This window comes from Jaculus jaculus, chromosome 12 (assembly GCF_020740685.1).
Source record: "Jaculus jaculus isolate mJacJac1 chromosome 12, mJacJac1.mat.Y.cur, whole genome shotgun sequence".
NCBI lineage: Eukaryota > Metazoa > Chordata > Mammalia > Rodentia > Dipodidae > Jaculus > Jaculus jaculus.
The window spans coordinates 93,075,114-93,094,749 of record NC_059113.1 but is presented as its reverse complement, the minus strand read 5'-3'; the positions used below and the strand labels follow the sequence as shown (position 1 = coordinate 93,094,749).

The following is a 19,636-nucleotide window of genomic DNA, read 5'->3' as shown; positions in this document are numbered from 1 at the left end:
CTACCCAACAGTGTAGCCACGGGGATCCCTTCAAACCTGGAAGTCATTTGTCCACTCAGAACCCTGGGATCCCCTCTCAGTCTGATGAGGGGCAAGCCCCTGGGCTGGAGAGATGGCTTAGCAGTTAAAGTGCTTGCCTGTGAAACCTAATGATCCAGGTTCAATTGCCTAGTACTTACGTGAGCCAGATAGATGCACAAGGTGGCACATGCACCTGGAGTTCATTTGCAGTGGCCAGAGGCCCTGACATGCCCATTCTTTCTCTAATAAATAAATAAATAAATAAATAAATACATAAACAAAAGGTGAGTCCTCACAATAACCTCACAGTGAGGCTGAATCCAATGCTGTAGGCCTATTACCTCGCCCCTGATCTGGTCTACTTCTCTCCCATTCGGTAAGTCTCTCACATCCTTCCTACATGAAACACACATGCGCATGCGTACACACACACACACACACACACACACACACACACACACACACACACCCACGGCCTTAGTTTCACTGCTGCCTTGGACGGCATCTCCTTCCTTCACAGCCACATGCTCACTCCCTCTTTCCCCAAGGTGCTTGATTCAGCGAGTGTGTTGAGCCTGCATCCTTCCCACCTTCACGCAGGCACTCAGCTTCCCTTGGCTTTATCTGTCTCCCCAGCACCGAAATCTCACGTGCTTTCTATCTAAGGGGTTGTCTGATCATCCGTTCTAGAAAGGAAGCTTGACCTAGAAAGGGTCTGGCCCACGGTAGGCACCAAGCACTTGTAGAACGAATGATCAAGTATGGCTGAAGCAAATTGTATTAAGAGCGTCATTTCACTTGCTCCTTATAGAGCAAACCTCCAGGAGAGAAGGAGTACTACCAACGTGTTCAGCCTCAGTAGAAATAAATATATCCCAACCCAGTTAGCTTCCTGGCACTCAGAGAACTTTTGGGTTACACTTCCCCCCCTTTTATAAACGTTCTTGTGGGGGTCAGAGGACACCCTTGGGTGCTGTCTTCAGGAATGCCAGCCACCTCCTGTGAGACACTGACTCTCAGTAGCCTGAACCTCACCACTTAGCCTGGACTGGACAGCCAGCAACAGGGACACACCGGTCTCTGCCACCCCAGCTCTGGGAGTTGCTATCAGGTACTCCACAGCTTTAAATAGTGGGCAGCTGACTTTAAATTGTGTCTGGAATTGTGTGGATGTGCTGACGCTGGGGACAAAGGGCTTTGTGTGCCCTTTGCTTTCCAGTGTGGCTTCGTTTGCTCTTTACTGTAAAGCATGCCGTTGGTGGTCATTAAACGCACGCACCCTGGTTTATTGTGTCTGGATCAATTAAGGGGACTTCTGGGAAGAGGCATGAGCAAATAAATAATTGGAGATGCAACTCGGAGAGGAGGGGTGCGATTCACCCACCTCGGGTGGCAAGTTGAGACTGAGGAATATAGCTTCAAGCGGATGACAATCTCCTGGGCGATCCTCCTCAACTTCAAACACGGTGAACTCATGTCGCTCTGTGATGCACATTTTAGTACTGCTGGAGGCAAACTTTCTAAATATTAATAGTAGTGATAAACAAACCCCCGTGCAACTGACAGAACTGCACCGGTGAGCAGGAAATCCTGGGAAATGGGTTATTCTCTGCTCTTCTGGGCATCAGCAACGGCAGGGACAAGATGTGGCATGACAGGCTGTGTCCCCTTCTTACGGCGTGTCTCTTTGAGGAACACGGGGTGCGCATGAGCTGATGACTGATGCACGTGATTGATCTGTTTGTAACTACTTTGGCTGTGACAGCGAACTCTGCAAATGAAAGCTTCTCACAGTCACTGCTGACATGAAACGGTCACCAAGACACGGCAGATGGTCAGAGGGGCCGCTGGAGAGTAGGTGGGGTGTTGCGTGTCCCCTAGCCAGTGAGCTGTAGGGTGACAACTGCGGCCAGAGCTCTGCCATGGAGAAGCCGGCAAGCAGACACTGTTGTGTCCCTCACTCTGACCACTGTCTGGCTGACATGCCACACTTCGATATTTCCCAGGGGACTGCTGGAGTGAAGAAAAGGGTGTATTTTTGCAGGGCTTGAACCCCAGGGCCTTGTGAATGCGAGGCCAACACTTCTACCTCTGAGCTATGTGGTAGAGTGCTTATACACTGCAAAACATGGGGTTTTCTTTCCCCAGACCTGAGGTGGAATCTTGTCTGTGCCGACTCCAAGCTAGGTGATTGGGTGATCTTACATTATAACCATTCAGGTTAAAACAACTATACCAAATAGCGACTGGAGGTTCCTGTGAGTGAGTGCATGTGAATTCAGTACCTTGTGCCTAGCACAGAGTGAACACTGCCCTCCAAGTGACAGCCTATTTTGAACCCCCCCCCCAAAAAAAACCCAAAAAGAATATGAGCCCTATTTTTGGAGCTATGCTGGAGTCCCGGCTCTGCGCATTACTCAGCAAGTTACTGGTCACTTTGGACTTCACTTTGCTTGGCTGGGTGTGGGCTGCACACACAGAGTTCTCCTAGGAACTGACCAGCACCATGCTGGTTATATTTGACTCCCTGGTTCATACAGTGGATGAGTACTGTCCAAGGAAGTCTATGGTGGTGATGGTTAGCTGCACCTCTACACTTGCCAGGCCAGCAGGTTTTACAGGACTGTTAAAGATGTCCTCTTTCAGGTATTTTTAAAAAATATTTTATTTATTTATTTGACAGAGCAAGAGGGATGGAGGGAAGGAGGGGGAGAGAGAGAGAATATGAATGGGCGTGCCAGGACCTCCAGCCACTGCAAACGAACTCCAGACGCATGTGCCCCTTGTGCATCTGGCTAACATGGGTCATGGGGAAATTGAACCTGGATCCTTTGGCTTTGCAGGCAAACGCCTTAACCACTAAGCCATCCCTCCAGCCCTCTTCCAGGTCTTTTTAAGCTCAGTATTTGTTCCAGTCAAGCACATAAATTGTCTATGCAACCTACACTGTAAGCTAGCATCCCAGCTCTGTTCTTTCCGATGCTTTGTAGCATCTTGAAGGTGACGTCTCCCAACCCCTATGTGACTTCCTGCAAGAACAGGTCTGGAGACCCTGTTGGGCAGCCTTGGGCAAGCACAGATCCTCCTTGCATGAGCTCAACACACGCTCGTGTGGGGGCATATGGCCTTCTGCAATGCCTGAGGATGGCATGTGCAGACCAACCAATTGGCTAACTTCTTGGGCAAGTGGGAAGGAAGTGTTTCTGTAGTTTTTAGGCAGTTCACATATCAATGACAACCCACTTAAGACAATTATCATTCAAAGTGGCAAGTCAGTGATTTCACCAATCTGAACTTATTTCTGAATTCATTATGCTAATCGGTAAAGTCTCTAGTTGACAGACAGCTAGATAACAAAAGAATTTGCTTGAGCTGCCTCCAGAGTATTTCCTTTCTGACACTACAGGAGCTGAACACTCCAGTGAGGATATTCTATTAGAGCAACTGGCTGTCCCTGGTGTTGATGTCTAAACTAACTAGCAGATACATAACTGCCACATTGTCAACACAGAACTATTTTAAAGTCAATGACTTCATGCAGTCAGCACTCAGCACAATGTTTGCCTGGTAAGTATTCAATGTTAGCTGTTGTTTTATTATTACTACTATTGAAACACCAAATCAGAGTATAGAAGCTCTATTTTATAAGTTGAATAAGATATTGTAAATAAAGTACGTTTGCATTATTTATCTCAAGAAAAATTGTCACAATTTTGCTGTAATTTTTTTTGATCAAAAATTTGGGTTGAAATTTCATGAAAAAAAAAAATCAGGGTGCTAGAGAGATGGCTTAGCAGTTAAGGCCTTTGCCTGCAAAGACTAAGGACCCAGCTTTGATTCCTCAGTACTAGCATAAGCCAAATTGGATAAGGTGGTGCATATGTCTGAAGTGTTTGCAGTGGCCAGAGGCCCTAGTGTGCCCATTCTCTCTCTCTCTAGATAGAAATAGAGATAATAGAGATAGATCTATCTATATTTATTTGCATCTTTCTCTCTCTCTAATAAAAAAAAGTAAATGCATTTTTTTTAAAAGGACATCAGAAGCCAAAGATTAGATTGTCATCAATGTTTGAGGAAAGGAGTGAATGAAAACTTTCCCCAAACAAGATAAACACATTTTCTTTTTTCTTTTTTTTCAGACCTTGGACTATGGAATATTTCAGTGAGTTGTAAAATGAATTTTGTATCACTTGGTAAAATGTATTTGTAAATGTAGATCATGGCTTACAACATTCAATAGTCACCAGCATAGAAAAGGAGAGAAGAAGTGAGAGGGCGTCAGAGCGTAGGTCCACTTGGAGCACATTTGGCATAACACTGGAGCGAGAAATGCTTGGTGCTCAGGCAAGGGTACTTTGAAGTTGTATTATCTTTAATCTCACAGGTGGCATGTGGAACCATGCTGTTGTCCTAAGCTTTGACCACAGCATCTGGACATGCCACCAGTGACTTCCAGATACCAAAATTCATAATCGAATATGCGAAAAGCACGCCATCATCTTGTTGGAGAAAGTGCATATCTTTATTTTACTTTTTAAAAATATTTTATCAGCCACGTGAGGTGGCTCACACTTTTAATCCTAGCACTCAGGAGGCAGAGGTAAGAAGATTACTATTGAGTTTGAGCCCTGAGACTACATAGTGAATTCCAGGTCAGCCTGGGCTAGATCAAGACCCTACTTGGAAAAAACCAAACATACACACACACATACACACACATACACACACACACACACACACACACACACACACACACACACATACATATATATATACACACACACATATATGTATGTATATGTATGTACATATATGTGTGTGTATATATATATACATACACACATACACACACACACACACACACACACACCATCCCATGTCTCTTTATTGGATCAGAATAGCACAAAATGGCAGGCACTCCTTTAGCCTTTCTTTAGCCTCTACTCAGCAATCTACTGGGTTCTTCATTTCAGTCATATCTTTGAGAGTCTGTCAAATGCCAGAGACCCCCACACTACACTCCCTTCCAAAACTGTAACTAGAGGCAAACTGTAGGATACAATATATTTACGGGTATCCTTCAAAGATTCTATTTTCCACCTCGCCTCAGGATTTCCATTTCTCTTTACCAGCCTGCTGTCAGAAGGCACGGTAGCTCTCAGTTGGTTAGAATATGGTGTGAAAGCACCGACTCATGAAAGGTAAGGCTGGCTCAGCGAGACCCCTTTGAAAGAGGATGTAACTTTTTTTTTGTTTATAATAAATAACATAAAGAATGGGTGTTGGTTTATAACTGGGCTACAATGAAATATATATGTGTGTATAAACAATTATAGATGTTGTGGGGGTTTGATTCAGGTGTTTCCCATAAACTTATGTGTTTTGAATGTTAGGTTTCCAGCTAGTGGCAATTTGGTAACCCTAGGCAGTGTATTGTTGGGGCAGGCTTATGAGTGTTACAGCCAGCTTCCCCTTACCAGTGTTTGGCACACTCTTCTGCTGCTATTGTCCACCTAATGTTGGTTATTGTTTTCCATTGTCATCAAGGAGCTTCACCTTGAATCTGTAAGTCAGAATAAACCCTTTCCTTCCATAAGTTGCTCTTGGTTGGGTGTTTTCTGTCAGCAACGAGAAGCTGACTGCAACAGATGTCAAATATTTTCTTGTAAGAGAATGTATTCAGGATTGGAGAGATGGCTTAGTGGTTAAGGCACTTTCCGGCAAAGCCAAAGGACCTAGGTTCAATTACCCAGGACCCACATAAGCCGATGCGGAAGGTGGCGTATGTGTCTGGAGTTTGTTTGCAGTGGCTGGAGGCCCTGGCACACCCATTCTTTCTCTCTCTACCTGCCCTCCTGTCTCTCAACAAACAAACTAAAATAAAAAATGTTAAAATAAGAAAGAAAATGTATTCCGATTTTTCTTTTCAGTCAATAAATAATAAGGCAATTCAAACCCATGACATGATCTTATATTTACAATACTCAGAACCAGAGGCTGGGGAGATGGCTCAGTGGTTAAAGGTACTTGATTATATTGGCCCAGGTTGGGTTCCTTAGTACCTAGGAAAAGCCAGATGCATGACGTGGCACAGATATCTGGAATTTGTTTGCAGCAGGAAGAAGTCCTGGTGTGGCCATTCTCCTACTTTCTCTCATCTCTCTCTCTGATCACAAATAAACAAACATTTTTAAAAAATACTCAGAATTAGCACAATACATTTTGGGACTGAAAGAGCTTTTATAGCCTATAACTATTTGTAGCTCTGGGAGTTAAGAGGTCTGAAATCTAGTCTTCATGTGTTATATGATGACATGAGTTATTTTTTCTATACTGTCTTTTTTCACATGCAAAATGACATAGTAATTATAGACTTGCTAATTTCCCAAGGTTGTTTAGGTAACAAGGGTTGTGTGCTTTAAAGAAAGTGTTGCCAGTTATAGGGTAGTTTCATTAAAATAGGCTTCATGTGTCAAATAGAAGCATAGATAAGCTCTGGGCACAAAGAATGCTAGAACTGCATGCTTTCTTCTTGAGACGTGACAGAAGTGTCATTAGTATTTTCAGTACAAGGTGAAGGTTGTCCTTCACCATTCTTAAAAAAGCTTTCAATTAAAATTCAACAAAAGATTCTTTTGTGCTTGTGTTTCTTTCAAGCCACTCTTTGGAGTGTGGGTTGGTTTTCAACCTCTTTAGGAAGAGAAGCAGCAGTATTTCCTATAATAGTGCAACATTAAAAAATTTTTTTGTTTATTTTTATTTATTTGGGAGCATCAGACAGAGAGAGAAAGGGGAAGAAACAATGGGTGTGTCAGGGCTTCCAGCCATTGCAAATGTACTCCAGATGTGTGTGCCACTTTGTGCATCTGGCTAACATGGGTCCTGGGGAATCGAGCCTTGAACTGGGGTCCTTGGGCTTCACAGGCAAGTGCTTAACTGCTAACCCATCTCTCCAGCCCAATGCAACAAGTTTTAAAATTTATTTTATTTTATTTTGTGTGTGTGTGAGAGAGAGGAAAGAACAGAATGGGTATGCCAGGGCCCATAACCACTGCAAATGAACTCCAGATGCATGCACTACCTTGTGCAGGTGGCTTACATGGGTACTGGGGAATTGAACCTGGGTCCTCAGGTTTCACAGGTAAGTGCCTTAACCCCTACACCATCTCTCCAGAATTTTGAGGCAGGGTCTCGCTCTAGCCCAGACTGACCTGGAGCTCACTCTGTGTAGCCCAGATGGTCTTGAACTCATGGTGATCCTCCTACCTCTGCCTCCTCAGTGCTGGGATTTAAGTTGTTGGCCACCACACCTGGCTGTGTGACAAAATTTACAGAACTACTACTCTGAAGAACTCCTTTCCTTGGCATACCTAATAGGAAATTTATTTATTTATTTTCATATTTATTTGAGAGAGAAAAAGAGAGAGAAAGCATGGGTGTGCCAGAGCCTGTTGCCACTGCAAATGAACTCCAACACATGTGCCACTTTGTGCGTCTTGCTTTATTTGGGGTGCTGGGGAATTGAACCCAGGCTGGAAGGCTTTATGAGCAAGCACCTTCAACTGCTGAACCATCTCTTATTTCACAGGGAAGAAATATCAGTCACGGACTCAGAGAAAGTTAAAACTAGAGGCAATCTCAGGCACTATTTTACCCATCTGCTCACCATCGTGATGGGGAAATCAAGCTAGAGCAGGTGCGTGCTTTGTTCTGTCCTTCAGTGAGATGATCTGAGCTGTAGCTCAGGACCTGGCACTTGAAACCGGCCTAGAATCCAGCATGCGTTCCTTCCTGAGCCCTGTGTCTGCCGAGAGCTGTATCCGCTACAGTTCAGCTGCATAGGCCGGTGACGAAGGGTAAACACTGCGAAAAAGAGCTGCCTTGATTTGCCTTTGTATGCCAGGGTCTAGAAATGACATTTGTATGCCATTGACCATGACACTCAGTCTAAAATTTAAATAGCATGCATTCCATTCAGAAATACTTCTGCAAATAAGGAAAAATTAGGAATAACATAACTGACCGCCAACAGCTGGCATACGGGTTATGATAGACTTTCATGTTGCCATCCAAACACGTTAAAAACAAATATGCCCAGGACCCACGTAAAGCCAGATGCACTAAGTGGCATGTGCCTCTGGAGTTTGTTTGCAGTGACTAGAGGCTCTGGTAAACCTATCTTCTCTCTCCGTGTCTGTCTTTTTTGCTTACAAATAAATAAGTAAATAAAAAGAAAATTAAATGAATATAGGCACAGATTTGACTAAAGGACCTCCAACAACTGGAACCATTCTTTCTAGGTGTAGTGAGACATATATTGAAACCCTAGGAAAGCAAAAAAATGAGTTGGATGCCCGAGAGAAAAAGATAACTAAGAGTAAAATATCAATTTCAGGGGGTATCTTGGATCCAATTTCTTTCTTGATGAAATGTATTGACTGTGCATTCAGCCATTCCTAACTGGCGCAAAAGCTGCTCTTCAATCTCTGCTATGTAAAACATCTTCTTGTTATTACACACAGATCACCGTCACCCTGAAGAATAACCGGGGAGAGTTCATGGCTTTTGTGGCAACACACGGCAAGTGATGCTGTCTTGAAATTGCCTCTGACCCCGAACTGCAACTCTAGAAGCACAGCCGACGAGCCTGTAGTATTGTTTTAGATGAGGCGCAGTGATAGCTTGGCGCTTCCTTCAGGCCTCTTCTTTCTTAGTGAACGAACTCCAGGGAATGGCATCATGGCAAGCTTTCCAGATGGATTATGTGGAGCCATAGCTCAATGTCATTTTCAATAGGAAGCCTCATAATTAAAGGTCAAATAGTCACTTCATCTGCAATCAATCAATAGAAAAAGTACTAATACGAAGAACTAATCAATCAATGGCAAATGCTCTAATAAAAGCAATGAATCAAATTCAGCATGTGTGTAGATGTGAGAGCGTGGAAGAGACGGAGACCGGGCTGAGCAAGAACAATGAGAGACACTGAACGTGCGCTTACAGAATATTCGGGAAGCTTTGCAAGCAAGGGTTTCCATTTCTGGTTCACTGGTTGTGTGAGGACCACTTGGCCTACAATCATTCGCCTTTAAATACAAATACTCGATGTAATCGTAAAGAGTATTTTATATGCTACTTAATGCATTCTACTTAAGATGTGTCTATATAGAATCACTGTTAGAAACAGGATGCCAGCATTTGCAAGTGGGAAAGCTGTATTTCTTAGCACCAAACATCTCTATCATCATGTGTTGCATTTCCTCTTTGTGTGAGAAGAGAAGAAATATCACTCCGGGTGATGACTTGAAATTCCCCTGTACTTTATATGACGTGATTTGTTTTTTTTTTTTTGTTTTTTTTTTTTACACTGGCTGAGATAATCTTCCAATTCCATGCAGACAAGGATTTCCATTAGGCTGACAAATGGCCTACTGCCCAGGTCATAGCCACAGGTGTCCTCTGGCCTTGTGACATTCGGCTATCAGAAGGTGGACGCTTAGGAAAATGGACTTGGTAAATGTACAGGAGTTGTGGCAATCATACTCCATTACCTCTTGCTGAATGTGTAAATAAGGGTGTCCCTCTGAGAGAAATATGTGTGGGTGCATGTGTGCAGAATGAATGTGTGTAGGAGACAGTTGTCATTCCACAGGCGTTCAGTCCACCTTTTATTTATTTATTTATTTATTTATTTATTTATTTTTTGAGGCAGAGTCTCTCATTGGCCTGGAGCTCACCAATTTGGCAAGATACATGAGTTGGCCAACAAATCTGAGAGATCTTGTCTTACCTCCCCAGGACTGGGATTCCAAGGCTCACCCTCACACCTGGCATTTTAAAAAGAATATTTGTTTACTCAAGAGAGCAGGAGGAGAAGAAGAGAGGGAGAGGATGGGTGTGTCTGGACTTCCTGTCACCGTAAAGAACTCCAGATGCACGTGCCACTTTGTGTATGTGCCTTTCGGTTGGCACTGGGGAATTAAACCCAGGCCATCAGACTTTGCGAGCCAGTGCCTGTAACTGCTGAGCCAGCTTTCTAGCCCTCAGCCATTTTAAAAAAAGGTGTTTTCTGGCAATCAACCTCAAGCCCTCATGTTTACAAAGGAAGAATGTCACTGTCTGAGCTATCTCCCCGTCAGGCACTACCAGACACAGGCTGGAGCCTTCGGGAGAGGGACCTGAGCTTCCAGGCATGGCTAAGGACCCCCAGGCTACAGGAGGCCACTCCCTCTCCGAGCCCAGCACACCTGAACTTAGGCTCTGCCATATCCCTGTGATCTTTGGCCAGTTGCCTAGGAAACTCATTATCAGCCAGCAGCTTTCACATAGTCCTGAGACCCTAGATCAACCTGAAACCCCATTGCCTACATGCTAGAATGAATGTCCCCATATGCTAATTAGGCATCAGCAATGAACTTGGTACGTCCAATCCCCTTAGGGTCCTCCCCCAGACCCTCAGATGCTTATAAACCCATTTCACTGACAATAAAACTGAGAACTGTTCACCGAAACTCTTCCTGTAAGTCTTTTATTTTACCTGCACGCACACACCCCGGTTGCCTGGGCGCCTTCTTGGGGACTGTGGCCAGCCCCCGAAGCAAGGACCCAGGAACCCATACCTCCTCAGCCCTAAGAATTCATTTTCTTGAAGAATTGCTACCCAAGGAGACTATAGGATGGAAGGTGGGTAGGATCAAGCCATGGCAGAATATTTGAATCATAAAGAAGACCCTCTAGTCTTACACTTAAGGAAACTGAGGCAGGCCAAATATTGAGGTCTTCCAGGTCCACAGAGCTTGTCTGTCGTGTAGTGAATGTAGCATACATGACTCGTTTACCATGCTAATATCCCTAGTGGAGTATCACTGGAGGGTAAAAGTATTCCAAGAGAACACTTCAAAAGCAAATGTGGAGCCAGGCGGGGTGACACACACCTTTCATCCCCACACTCAGGAGGTGGAGGGCAGAGGTAGGAGGATCACTCTCCATGAGTTCAAGGCCACCCTGAGACTACATAGTGAATTCTAGGTCAGCCTGGACTAGAGTGAGACCCTACCCCAAAAAAAACAAAAAACAAAAACAACAACAACAAAAAAGCAAAAGCAAAAGCAAAAGCAAATGCAAATCCAATCCTTTTTAGCTAAACAACTATGTTCTGATCTTTTCTGATCTGTATTTGAAGCCGTGTTTGCTTGTCTGCAAATTAGATTTCAGCAAGAATGAAGAATAAAAGCATATGACATGAAGATTAAGAGACATGAATAGGAGAAACGTGACTTTGAGTGGCTACCTTGCCCATGTGGAGAGAATGCTGAGCACGGCGCAGCATGCATCGGGGCACGCTCACTGCTTCTGTTCAACACCATCAGTGCTAGCAGAGAAGGCCGTGGACAGGCAGAAACATCCTGTTTTCTGCCTAAAGCAAGTCCCTGGGAGGGGACCAGATTTAACAGCCCATTTCAGAAAGGAAGGAATGTATTTGGCAAAGCCATGGTCTAACATGTGCTCTAAGAACATGGTTCCTCCGATACCTACAGTCACCTACGTCCAGTCTCCTTACCTTTGTATAAGTCCCTTAGTTTTTATAGATAGTCCCTTAAAGAGTTTATCCAGTTTCTAAAACCATTTGCCAACATTGATAGAACTGGCACAGACTTGGCAAATATATAGCATGTATAAAAAATCCTATGAAAGGCTGGAGAGATGGCTCAGCACTTAAGGTGCCTGCCTGCAAAGATTAAGGACCCAGGTTCAATTCCCCAGGACCTACGTAAGCCAGATGCACAAGGTGGAGCATGCGTCTGGACTTTGTGTGCAGTGCCTTGACGCCCTGGGGTGCTCATTCTTTCGCTCTCTCAAATATATATATATTTTTAATTAATTATTTATTTATTTGAGAGCAGCAGACACAGAGAGAAAGACAGATAGAGGGAGAGAGAGAGAATGGGCGCGCCAGGGCTTCTAGCCTCTGCAAAAGAACTCCAGATGCGTGCGCCCCCTTGTGCATCTGGCTAACGTGGGACCTGGGGAACTGAGCCTCGAACCAGGGTCCTTAGGCTTCACAGGCAAGCACTTAACCGCTAAGCCATCTCTCCAGCCCTCAAATAAATATTTTTAAAAACTCATATGAAGTTTTTTTCCATGTTTTAGTTTGTAGATGGGTTTTTATTTTAATGTGAGCAAATCTAAAGCAATGCCATGATTATACATTCTCTTAAGTGAGTCATATGACAAAACACAGAGGAATTTTTCCATAAATTTTTACCATAACACGTCACAGCAACAACCCCAAGGAGTACATGAATGATGTATGTTTCAATAAAGTTTCTGCTTAGTTAATGAGTTTTAATTACTCACAACATAGATTTTGGTTGTCTAAGAGGTTATGGGAATAATGGTATTAAACTGGATAAGCCTAAGTAGAAATTAGCACTTTTCTCCTTAATCTTTTTGCCCTTAAGGAAATACCTCACTTTTACTGCTAATCCAGTCGAGTTAACTGCGACTAAATCTTGTTTGTATAGAACAATATAACATCTAACACCAATTTCAAACTAACACCAATTATCACATCAGAATTGTACCATCTCCATCACCTTACTGTAAGTTCCCATCAAAGCTTATAGTAATGATACGATATATATAGTGTATATAGAGCCTTTGAAAGCAAAATTTCCAGAAACAGCCTCCCTCTCACTCCAACCACACTGGCTCTCGTGTTAATTTTGCACTGACCATCTTTTATGAGAACTGAAAACATGATTACAAATTATCCAATATTATTAAATTTAGGTCCTTAGACATTGGCTTGTTCAAATTACAGTATAATAGAACAATGACCCATTCTTTATCATTCTTGGCCTAACATCCCATTCATTTTGAAAAGTTTCTGAGTTTCAAAATCCTAAGACATATCTCCACGAGAGTAATACACAGTTTTTCACTTGGTCAATCACTTACCCAACGTGAGGGACTTGTGTGTAGAACAGAAGATGATTGCCACTGTGTCTGCTGGTGTGAAACCCGAGTTGTTCCTAGGGGCAAAAAGAGGTTTATACTCGCATAAAAAGTCTATTTGACATACCTCGAATCAAGTTTCGAACAGACCTTTTTGCTAACATCCCTTTGACCAAGTATGAAGTTATTCTAGATTGAAATGCATAGCAGTGGCTAAATTTGTTTTTTTTAAATATGCTTTTATTCATTTTTCATTTATTTATTTGAGAGCGACAGACACAGAGAGAAACACAGATAGAGGGAGAGAGAGAGAATGGGCGCGCCAGGGCTTCCAGCCTCTGCAAACGAACTCCAGACGCGTGCGCCCCCTTGTGCATCTGGCTAACGTGGGTCCTGGGGAACCGAGCCTCGAACCGGGGTCCTTAGGCTTCACAGGCAAGCGCTTAACCGCTAAGCCATCTCTCCAGCCCCTAAGTTTGTTTTTAGATAATTTGTGAGTCACTTTTTCATGGAAAGGAAAATAGTGACTTTTAAAAAAAATATTGAAGAGAGAGAGAGAGAGACAGAGACAGAGTTGGGGAAGAAAGAATGAGAACAAATGGACACGCTAGGGTCTCTGGCATCTACAAACGAACTCCCAGATGCATGTACCACTTGCTGCCTCTGGCTTTATGCGGGCACTAGGGAACTGAAACTGGGGTTGCCAGGCTTTGCAAGCGAGTGCATTTAACTGCTGAAACATCTCCCCATCCCCAGAAGGTTTTCAAAACAGTTTAATAAAATATGTGGAGGGGAAAGGCCTACAAGGTCAGGGGAAGAGAAAAGAAAGTGGGGGGGGGGGTAGGGAGGAGGCTGAATCGAAATTCAAGATATTCTGAATAAGACATATGAAAATCTACTTTCTCAAATAATGGCACATCCAGAAGCCATAGATTGTTACTAGAACATTTTCAGTGCCAGGCATGGGGTACCTTCCTTTGAGTTGTTGGCCAGGGAGGTCCCTGTTGCCTCCAAAACATTATAGGCTGTTGCCAAGGCCCTTGGTTTCCCATGAGAGTGAGACGGGAAGAGACCTATTGCTGAAGACTTCACATGCCTGAGTGGCAAAGTCACTGAGAAATCAAGCTGGTGCTGAGCAGAAAACCTTCTCCCTGGAGACCAGCCAACTGAAGGCTGGAAAAAGCTGCACTGTATGCAGCCCTATGGGAGACAGAAATCATCATTGGTGAAAGCAGTGCACACTGGAAACCTCAAGTTTGGCCAGACAGGCCAAATGACTGAACAACTGCAATAGTGGCATGTCTGCTCTGGGGGAAACCAACTGCTCTCTAATTGGAGTAAAGGCCTGCTGTATGGGAAGGAATACATGCCTGGTATTGAAAACCTAATTAAAAGCCTATGGCAGGGGAGGTCTTGAGCCTTAAGGGTATAAAACCTGCTCTTGTCTGGATAAACTCATATATTACTCTCACCAAATTGCCTGAAAGCACTACACTTAATGTTCATATCCATATATTAATGCTACTCTCATTTCTGGTTAGAGAAGCTTCTCTTTTCACATAGTGATGACCATTGGGATGACCCAAAAGGCAACATAGTGCTGAGAAGAAGGGACAGAGGAGTGCCCAGCACTGAAACATCTCACACCCTCCAGGACTCAGGGTCCACTGTGGAAAAGGTGGCGGAAAGAATGTAAGAGCCAAAGGAAAGGTACCACTCCTTACATACAACTGTCCAGACAGAATTTGGCCTCGATATCCAAGACCTTACAGTGCCTAGCAATACCCACACAAGGCCTTCCTAATAGGAGAAAAAGATGATGACATCAAATTAAAAGACAGACTAATGGAGAAAGGGAGGGGATATGATGGAGAGCAGAGTTATGAAGGGGAAAGTGGGGGTGGGGTGGGGAGAGAAATACCATGGTTTGTTGTCTGTAAGTATAGAAGTTGTATGTATGTATGTATGTATGTGTGTGTGTGTGTGTGTATGTATGTATGTATGTATACACAAAACACACACGTTAAAAATATGTGGCAGTGTCACCTAAGATTATACATGTGAATGGCTCTTGGTGTAGGACTCTGAAGATCCCAAGTTCTACGTTGGCACTTGACATTCCTCAGTAGCTTAAGATATCTCCCCAGCTCATCTATTATTGTTAGTATTATTTCCTTATGTTTCAGAAACCATTCCTTTCTGTAGAATCAGGGTTTGATGACGGAGTGAGTGAGTCTACTCATTCTGAACACTGACCAGAGTTAGGTCACTAAAAAGTGCTCCAGATATGGACTCTACACAGATGTATGTTGCACTAGAACAATCTGTCTGATCTTTAAAGATTTCCAGTGAAAGTACGTCCACATTTTCTTTAGTAACCTTATCTCCCCACGGACTTTTGTGGGGAGGAAAAAAATCTTCACTGCAAAGTTAGTAAAATCTCTTAAATAGATGCCATGTCCTGTTGCCCTTCATTATACATTCCCTGGAGGGAAGTTTCCGGAAGTTCCTTGACAGCGACAGCTCAGGTTCAGTGTCAAGAGAACATCTAAATGGCCCTTGGTCCCCCTTCCTCTGAGAAGGGACACTTGCTTGCAGACATACTTCGAGTTTTCCTTGATAACAGAATTCAGTGTCTCACCTTAGGTGGGGACACCCCCGGGGTGTGGATCACTGGAATATGACAAGACCGCCACACTGTTCCCACATCTCACTCACGTTTGTATGACGTCACTTTTATTTTGTAAATCTCATACTGCATGATTGCTCCATTTTTTTTTTTTCATCCTTTTATTCCTGTTTTAGGTCTAATGTGGAAGGTACTCTTAGGTAAATATGTGAGCTGGGACATGAAAGGAGTGTGGATAAATATCGTATATCAAAGAAAGGGGAGGTGAGAGAAAGAGGACAAGGGAGGGAGTGATATTTTCCATCGAAAGAGGGATTGCCTCTTGCCTACAAAGGAGTGGGGCATGACAGGGGAGCACAGAGAACCTTCTAGGAGGTTAGGGCTGCTGACCCTGCAGGACGGGACAGGCGCAGTACGGGCAGTGTGCCAAGAGCATATTCTTATTGCTGACTTGTATGCAGGGACTCTGGCTTGTGACTCGGAGGGTGGACTTGGTACGGTGACACAGGGGAGCCTCTGAAGGACTTGGGACACTGAAGTGACATAATCAGAAGAAATCACACAGCACAAGCTGAGATGCAGCAGATTGAGAAGGCCCTGGAAGAGGAGCAGGAGATGGTCTTGGAAACATGGAGTTAGGACAAACACAGCTTGTCAACTGCTGGGGAGCACGGGGCTTTGAGAATAAGCACACTTGCGTTTAAATCCAGATCACCATGAAACTGGGGGATGGCTCAGTGGCTAAGAGTTCTTGTTGAACAAGCATAAGCCGGGTTGGTGGCACACGCCTTTGATCCCAGCACCCGGGAGGCAGAGGTAGGCGGATTGTCGTGAGGTTGAGGTCACCCTGAGATGACACAGTGAATTCTAGATCAGCCTGAGCTACAGCGACACCCTCCCTTGAAAAATCAGAAAAAAAAAAAAAATAGAAGAATAAAAAGGCCAGTCATGTCTGTGCACGCCAGTAGCCCTGGCCCTGAGGGGAGAAGAGACAGGAAGATCTCTGGGCTCACTTATTATCCAGTCATTCAGAGACTCTGTCTCAAGGAAACAATATAGGAGGATACTTGACATCCTCTGGTCTTCACACACATGCTCCTGTGTACGTGCATCTGCACACACCACAGACACACACCACACAGTCACCAAAACAAAATGTGAATCTGGCCGGGCGTGGTGGTGCATGCCTTTGATCCCAGCACTCAGGAGGCAGAGGCAGGAGGATTGCTGTGAGTTTGAGGCCACCCTGAGACTACATAGTGAATTCCAGGCCAGCCTGAACTAGAGTGAAACCCTACCTCAAAAAAAAATCACACACACATATAAAAAATGTGAGTCTCTACCATCCTTTTACTTGTATATAAAATCGAGGACAATGCTATCTGCTTCTTAGGGCCATAGTGAAGACAGATGCTGCACTTTGTTAAGAATTTGGCAAAAGTGCTTATGATATTGCTGTTTAATATTTTTATTGTCATTAACTACTGCTTGTAGATAACGTGGCCACTGCACTTGGAAGGGGCCAAGGAGTTGATGCTAATGTATGCTGGAAAAAGTCCCAGGAGATCTAAACATCCAAAGTGGGAAGGGAACAAGACAGAAGAGAGAAATTGTTAGAACCCAGGCATTGTGGGCTGAATAGAAAATGTCCCCATCTGGAAAGATGATTTAGCAGTTAAGGCGCTTGCCTACAAAGCCTAAGGACCTGGGTTTGATTCCCCAAGACCCATGTTAGCCAGATGCACAAGGGGGGTGCACGTGTCTGGAGTTCGTTTGCAGTGTCTGGAGGCCCTGGTGCACCCATTCTCTCTCTCTCTCTCAAATAAATAAATATATTCAAATGTCCCCCGTGGGCTCATTTGTTTAAACACTTCAGTCAGTGTTTGGGGGACAGTTTATGTCCAGCTGGAGGCACTGCTTGGGAAGGTTATGGATCCTTTGGGAGGCGGAGCCTTGCTGGAGGAAGCTGATCATCGTGGGTGGGTCTTTGGGTTTTACAGCTTGGCCCACGTGGTGTTAGCGCTTTCCTGACGGTGCTACAACGCAATGCTCCCGCCGCCATGCCTTCCCTGACACGAAGCCTCCCTGCGAAACTGTAAGCTGAAAGTAAGTCCTGAAGTCACGTTCACAGCAGCAAGAAAGTAACTGATACAGAAAATCTCCAAGAGGCCAGGGAGGACAAGATTGAAGGGGCAAAAGAAGTTTCCTGTCCCCTCAGAGCTGACTCAGCTCCAGTTATCCCCCGAGAGTCTCTAGGGTGCGGATCTCAGGAAGGGCACCCTGAGCAGATGCCCTCGTGGTCCTCTCCCCCCCGTGACGTGCAGTGACAGTGAACACTAGAGAGAACTTTTCCATGCACTTGGCATTTGGTATTTCTTCTCAGAATGAAAGGCCCAAGAATTCAGAAGCCCAGAAATACTATCATGCTCCAAAGGGAGCTTAAGCGGGCCCCTGCGTACCTCAAACTCCAGGCTTTACTCTCTGTTGGAAGCAAGTAAAGAATCCCTCTTCTCATTATATCAGAGCCCGCTCCTAATATAAAACTAGGTAAAATGGTGGGCTGGAGAGATGGCTTAGTGGTTCAGCGCTTGCCTGTGAAGCCTAAGGACCCCGGTTCGAGGCTCGGTTCCCCAGGTCCCACGTTAGCCAGATGCACAAGGGGGTGCACGCGTCTGGAGTTCGTTTGCAGGGGCTGGAAGCCCTGGCGCGCCCATTCTCTCTCTCTCCCTCTGTCTTTCTCTCTGTGTCTGTCGCTCTCAAATAAATTAAAAAAAAATTAAAAAAAAAACTAGGTAAAAAGGGCATGAGATAGCCCTCAAGGATGGGAAATGAGTAATGAAGTGAACCACTTATTTGGTTTCTGTAAATAGCCTGCACCATAAGCCCTAATAGCCTGCACCATAAGCCTTAGTAGCCCACACCATAAGCCGCAGCAGCCTGCCTCAGACCACCAAGGTCATAGGAGGCTGATACCACACTCTGCTACCCCCACCCAAGGACCTGCGCAAATGCTGACCACCAAGGTCATAGGAGACTGATTGGTCCACGAGGGGCTTGACCAAATTAAACTAATTGGCTTAGAAACTATGGAGTGGCCCAAACTGACTGGCTCGCACCCTGCGGGCTCCTGATATTAAAAAAATGATTGGTCTAAGGCACAGGCTTTGTTAGAAACCCTATAAAAACTGCCCCGTTCCTGCATTCGGGGCTCTGCAGTCCTCTACCCCTGTGTGGTGTACGACTGTGGGCCCCAGCGCGCTTGGAATAAAATCCTCTTGCAGTTTGCATCAAGACCGCTTCTCGTGAGTGATTTGGGGTGTCGCCATTTCCGGGCAGAGCGTGGGGTCCTCGTTCTGGGGGTCTTACAAGAACAGTCGCGGAAGGTGGGAAACCTGAGCATCACTTTCCTTTTTCTGAAAACGGAACACTAGCACCCCAAAATCACGTAGCTGGGAAGTGGTCTGCCCCAGCCTCCGCAGGTCAGTGGGGTTCTTGGGAAGAGGGCATGCAAAGCAGAGAACAAGGCTGGAGAGGTGGCTCCGTGGATAAAGCGTCTGCTATGAAAGCACAAGGACCTGAGTTTGAATCCCCAGGACCCACGTCACAGCCAGGCATTGGTGGTGTGGGCAAGTGCTGGGGAGGCGGAGGCAAAAGTGTCCCTAGGGCTTAATGGCTAGTCTAGTGCAATCAGAGAGCTCTAGGTTCAGCGAGAAATCCCTTTTCTTTTTTTTTTTTTATTTTAAGTTTTTTGCTTATTTATTGAGAGCAACAGACACAGACAGAGAAAGTGGCAGGCAGAAATAGAGAATGGGCGCACCAGGGCCTCCAGCCACTGCAAACGAACTCCAGACGCATGCGCCCCCTTGTGCATCTGGCTAACGTGGGTCCTGGGGAACTGAGCCTCGAACTGGGGTCTTTAGGCTTCATAGGCAAGCACTTAATTGCTAAGCCATCTCTCCAGCCCAAGAAATCCCTTTTCTAAAAGTAAGGCAGAGAGCAGCTGAGGAGACCAGTCATCAATGTCTGGCC

General features: G+C 44.8%; 1 protein-coding gene across 3 annotated transcripts in view; it reads right to left on the bottom strand.

The window, feature by feature from the left end:
* Slc10a7 (solute carrier family 10 member 7) overlaps positions 1–19,636 on the bottom strand; it is a 278,502-nt gene that overhangs the window by 20,992 nt on the left and 237,874 nt on the right. For all 3 annotated transcript variants that reach the window (XM_045130907.1, XM_045130908.1, XM_045130909.1), the window contains one exon: positions 12,982–13,055. In XM_045130907.1, the coding sequence (XP_044986842.1) occupies positions 12,982–13,055 (74 nt within the window). The remainder of the gene's footprint in view (positions 1–12,981; positions 13,056–19,636) is intronic.